This window comes from Salvelinus sp. IW2-2015, linkage group LG14 (assembly GCF_002910315.2).
Source record: "Salvelinus sp. IW2-2015 linkage group LG14, ASM291031v2, whole genome shotgun sequence".
NCBI classification, from domain to species: Eukaryota; Metazoa; Chordata; class Actinopteri; order Salmoniformes; family Salmonidae; genus Salvelinus; species Salvelinus sp. IW2-2015.
Genome location: NC_036854.1, coordinates 17,440,161 through 17,445,600, shown reverse-complemented (window position 1 = coordinate 17,445,600; position 5,440 = coordinate 17,440,161). Strand labels below are relative to the sequence as shown.

The 5,440-nt window shown below is 47.2% G+C and overlaps 1 protein-coding gene across 1 annotated transcript in view; it reads right to left on the bottom strand.

Moving 5' to 3' along the window:
• Positions 1-5,440, bottom strand: part of LOC111973609 (mitochondrial peptide methionine sulfoxide reductase) — a 31,204-nt gene continuing 25,764 nt past the window's right edge. The window contains exon 5 of the mRNA XM_070446770.1: positions 1-530. Within this exon, the coding sequence (XP_070302871.1) occupies positions 366-530 (165 nt within the window). The 3' untranslated portion in view covers positions 1-365. The remainder of the gene's footprint in view (positions 531-5,440) is intronic.

Below are 5,440 nucleotides of genomic sequence, written 5' to 3'. Positions count from 1 at the left end.
AACACACCGCTTCATCATTTAATCCACCAGCACACACCACAGAGTTCAATCAGATGTACATACTGTAGTTGATTTGATTCAAACAAAACAATGTACACTAAAACCTGAATGTGCATTCATTTAAACAGGTCTTATGTATGTAGTGCTTGATTACCAAACTACTTACTTAAACTACTCAGATACGGACTGTTTTTATATAAACCCTGAATATGCTTCAGTACTGCATCATAATTAAGGTGACTTCCATTTAAATTAATAGAAAATAGACTTATTTTGCAATGAGCAAGCGGAAATGCGTATTTACATTTCCTAGTCAAAATCAGACAATCAGAGGTTGGTGGTCATTCCCTATTGGACAGATGTGGTTATTTCTTGAGTCCTATTGGACAGGAGACTCCGGTGCCGCTCAGGCCACAGTATCCGCCGGGGTTCTTGCTGAGGTACTGCTGGTGGTAGTCCTCAGCATAGTAGAACTCCTGGCTCTCGGCTATCTCTGTGGTGATTTCTCCAAAGCCCCCCTCTATCAGGACCTGTAGAAACAAAAACAACGCTATATCATTAGGACTGACCTTCATGAATGAATGGCTCAGGTTTGAAATGATGGTTCACAAATGAACCATTTTGGAACCATTTTCCTGCCTTCTTCCATGTAATTACATTCAAAACATTTGTCTGCCTCCTTCAAGGAAAATATTTTCTTACAAAGAAATGTATTGTTTTTCAAGATTACACATACTCTTACTGTTAGCAGTGTTACAGCTAGTGCAATCGCTCTCTCTCTCTCTCTCTCTCTCTCTCTCTCTCTCTCTCTCTCTCTCGTCATCTTCTCTCATCTATCTCTCTCTCTCTCTCTCTCTCCTCTCCCTCAGTCATTTGTAAAAGCATTGGAGCAGAGACGAGCACAGAGAGGTCATTAGTGCTCAGGGTGGCCCTCGGGTGAGGCCCAGAACAGATGTCGACTCACATGCCCCAGATGTGCCCAATGTGTGTGTGTGTATGGGAAAGGGGCATGGGTTTGGGTGGTGTGTGCGTGTGCATGTTGTTGAGCTTGTGACATGCCCCAGACCAGTATCCAATGCCTGCAAGCAACGTTTATATGGTCCAACACACACTCAGCCAGCCTGGGTCTGGGTAATCTCTCTAACCCCAGTACAGGGCCGTCTAAGCAGGTACACGCTCAGCCAGCTGTGCTGGGTAATCTCCTCTAACCCCCCAGTACAGGGCCCGTCTAAGCAAGGTACACCTCAGCCAGCTGGTCTGGGTAATCTCCTCTAACCCCAGTACAGGGCCGTCTAAACAGGTACATCAGGCCTGGTCTGTGTATCTCCTCTAACCCCCAGTACAGGGCCGTCTAAGCAGGTACACCTCAGCCAGCCTGGTCTGTTGTAATCTCTTAACCCCCATCAGGGCCATCTAAGAAGGTACACCTCAGCCAGCCTGGCCTGGGTAATCTCCTCTAACCCCCAGTACAGGGCCGTCTAAGCAGGTACACCTCAGCCAGCCTCACTGCTTTTCATCCTCTATGAAAATACAACAACAAAAAATAATGTTGGACTTTTGGGGTTACTGGTGCCTGGTGTCAGAACTCTGGGTTGAACTGTATACCAAATGACACAGTTAGGCACCGGGAGCGACTCCCCACTGAAATCCATTCCACATCACAGGCACCTGTCCAAGTGTCAGTCAGTCAGTCAGTCAGTCATTTTATAGATAGAGCCAGGCTGAATATCATTCGAAATCTGCCCTGCAGCAAGGTTTACATTTGAAGGGTACACTAGTCTAGCATGTACAGCCTATTGAGAATCCAGGTTGGAAGTTCTTTGTGAGAATATGGAGATTCTAAAACTGGAGAATGGTTATGTTCAGGGGAAAGAGGACAAAGTGGGGGTATTGTTGACAGTGCCACTTGGGAGATTCAAGAAAGTGATGCAAGGATGTGTCTATTGCTTCCTTCTCCTTTCTCTCTTTCCGTCTTTCCTCTCTTCTCATCTTTCTGTCTTTATCTATATTTTCCATCTTGCTCTCCCTACCTCTCCTCCGCCAACCTCCCCTATCATAATGTTTTGTTGCTAAGTGTCTATGTCTATGTGTGTGTGTTGTGTGTGTGTGTGTGTGGTGTGTGTGTGTGTGTGTGTGTTGTGTGTGTGTGTGTGTGTGTGTGTGTGTGTGTGTGTGTGTGTGTGTGTGTGTGTGTGTGTGTGTGTGTGTGTGTGTGGCAGGGAGGGGGGGACAGTGGGCTGCGTGAAGGAACCTGCCAACTACCTAATTTCTCGGACCATCTGCCTGGAGGCAGCCACGCACCTGTTAGGAGCAGCTCCACTGTACAGGAGACAGGAGAGAGAGAGAAAGGTAGCACAGAATCAACTCTCCTCTCCCCGCCAGAAACCAGCCCAGTCCTATATACCTTCATCCCCAGACCAGCTCTATATACCTTCATCCCAGCCCCAGCTCTATATACCTCATCCCAGTCCAGCCCCAGCTCTATATACTTCATCCCCAGCTCCAGCCCAGCTCTATAATACCTTCATCCCCAGCTCCAGTCTAGCTCTATATCCTCATCCCCAGCTCCAGTCTAGCTCATATACCTTCATCCCAGCCCCATTAGATACCTTCATCCCCAGCCCAGTCTAGCTCTATATACCTTCATCCGCAGCTCAGTCCTAGCTCTATATACTTTTCATCCCCAGCTCCAGTCCTAGCTCTATATACTTCATCCCAGCCCCAGCTCTATTACCTTCATCCCAGCCCCAGTCCTAGCTCTATATACCTTCACCAGCTCCAGTCTAGCTCTATATCTTCATGCCAGCTCAGTCCTAGCTCTATATACCTTATGCCCTAGCAGCTCTATATACCTTCATCCCCAGCTCCAGTCCTAGCTCTATATACCTTCATCCCAGCCCCAGCCCACAGCTCTATATACCTTCACCCCAGCTCCAGCCCCAGCTCTATATACCTTCATCCCCAGCTCCAGTCCTAGCTCTATATACCTTCATCCAGTCCTACTCTATATACCTTCATCCCAGTCCTAGCTCTATATACCTTCATTCCCAGCTCCAGTTCTAGCTCTATATACTTTATCCCCAGCCAGCCGCAGCCCTATATACGTTCAGCCCAGCCCCAGCTCTATATACCTTCATCCCAGCCCTAGCTCTATATACGTTAAGCCCAGCTCAGTCCTAGCTCTATAACCTTCATCCCCAGCTCCAGTCCTAGCTCTATATACCTTCAGCCCCAGTCCTACCTCTATATACTTCAGCCCAGGCCGCAGTCTATATACGTTCAGCCCAGCCCAGCTCTATATTACTTTCAGCCAGCCTAATATACAGTGGGGAACAAGTATTTTGACACACTGCCGATTTTGCAGGTTTTCCTACTTACAAGCATGTAGAGGTCTGTAATTTGTATATAGGAATACAGAACCGTATGATCTTCTAATTGCAAACAAAGGTTTGGTACAATATTAAGTTCTGCTTTTCTGATGTATCAAATACTTATGTCATGCAATAAAATGCAAATTAAATTACTTAAAATCACACAATTTGATTTTTGGATTTTTGTTTTAGATTCGTTCTCACAGTCGAAGAGACGGAATGATAAAGAATTACAGACTTTACATGCTTTGTAAGTAGGAAAACCTGCAAAATCGCAGTGTATCAAATACTTGTTCTCCCACTGTACATTCAGCCCGACTCTATAATATGATTAATGACCCCTCCAGTCCTAGCTCTATATACCTTCATCCCCAGCTCCAGTCCTAGCTCTATATACCTTCATCCCCAGCCCCAGTCCTAGCTCTATATACCTTCATCCCCAGCCCCAGTCCTAGCTCTATATACCTTCATCCCCAGCTCCAGTCCTAGCTCTATACCCCAGCTCCACCGCCGCAATCTAGCCTAGTGGTTAGAGCGTTGGACTAGTAACCGAAAGGTTGCAAGATCGAACCCCCGAGCTGACAAGGTCACACACACTGTCGTTCTGCCCCATAACAAGGCAGTCATTGAAAATAAGAATTTGTTCTTAACTGACTTGCTTAGTTAAATAAAGGTAAAATAAATACTGTAACCCAGCTCCACCATATTTACCCAGCTCCACCACTATACCCCAGCTCCATATAGGTCATGGAAGGATATCCACAGACATTTAGGCCTCTCATTAACTCTCTCAGCCTCATCATCCCTCCTCTACCTCTCACTCTTCTCTCCCTAATCTTTCCTATGCCTCTGCCCCTTTCTAGTCTCTCTGTCAGCCTCTTTCTCTCTCTCTGTATCTTTCTCCCTCATCCTCTCTGTCGCTCTCTAACCTCATCCTCTCTCTCTGTCCATCATTCACTCCCACATCCTCTCTCTGTCTCTCGTTCTCCCTCATCCTATCTCTCTCTTTCTCTCTCTGTTTCCCTCTCTGTTTCTCTCTCTGTTTCTCTCTCTCTCAATCTCTCTGTCTCTCTCTTGCTATCTGAGGCCCTGTGTGTGCTTTACAGTGGGGCTTAGCAGCTCCTATATCTCAGCATGGACACCCAGCGGGTAGCTATCGCCATCCGCAGTTCACCACCGGGTGCACGCCAACCCCTGGTTGGCGCCGGGCCAAGCTGGCACCGCCAGATATGATTTGAGACACGCATTTTTCTGTGGTGGTACCGAGTTGGGACGTCATGCCATCGTTCTAAATACCCATCATGGCAGCCTCCCTAAGAAGCCTGGTCGCTAGGGAGACCTCAGCTGCAGTGGGCAGCGCTAACACCTATTGTCACAGCTAGACGGGAGGAAGATGTGTGTGTGTGTGTGTGTGTGTGTGTGTGTGTGTGTGTGTGTGTGTGTGTGTGTGTGTGTGTGTGTGTGTGTGTGTGTGTTGTGTGTGTGTGTGTGTGTGTGCTGTGTGTGTGTGTGTGTGTGTGTGGTGTGTGGTGTTATGTCTCTTTTGATCTGGTGATGCTGGGGGTTGGTGTCTGTGATGGTCTGGTTTACATGCTAGAGTAGATATATGCAGTGGCAGGTGCAATTTTTTCTCTCTCCACTCAGCTCTGGAACATGGAGCAGAGCAGGAGCTTGAGACTAAAGCTGAGGTGCAACACACAAGGTGAGCAGGCCTGGTGGAGGCTGCACTTGCAGGACTTGAAACACCAACATCCAGCAGTAGTCTATTATATGCTATTTCTGGCCAATAGGAATGTTGTGACAGCAGTGAATATTTCATTGACGCGTTAGAGTTAAGCACAAACGAGACTCCACAGCAAGCACGTATGTCTAAACGCAGCTGTTTCTTTAATGGCCTCCTTCACCCCACAGCCTTGGATGCAGGTAGGTGAACAACAGGGTTTGACAGGGTGTTGCTGCACTTTCAGCACACACGTTGAATGTAACGACAAGCTACCAGTTCATAATCTCTACCTTGTTGTTTACAGTTTGCTAGCATCTTCCGGGCAATGTGTTCTACTTGTCTGTTA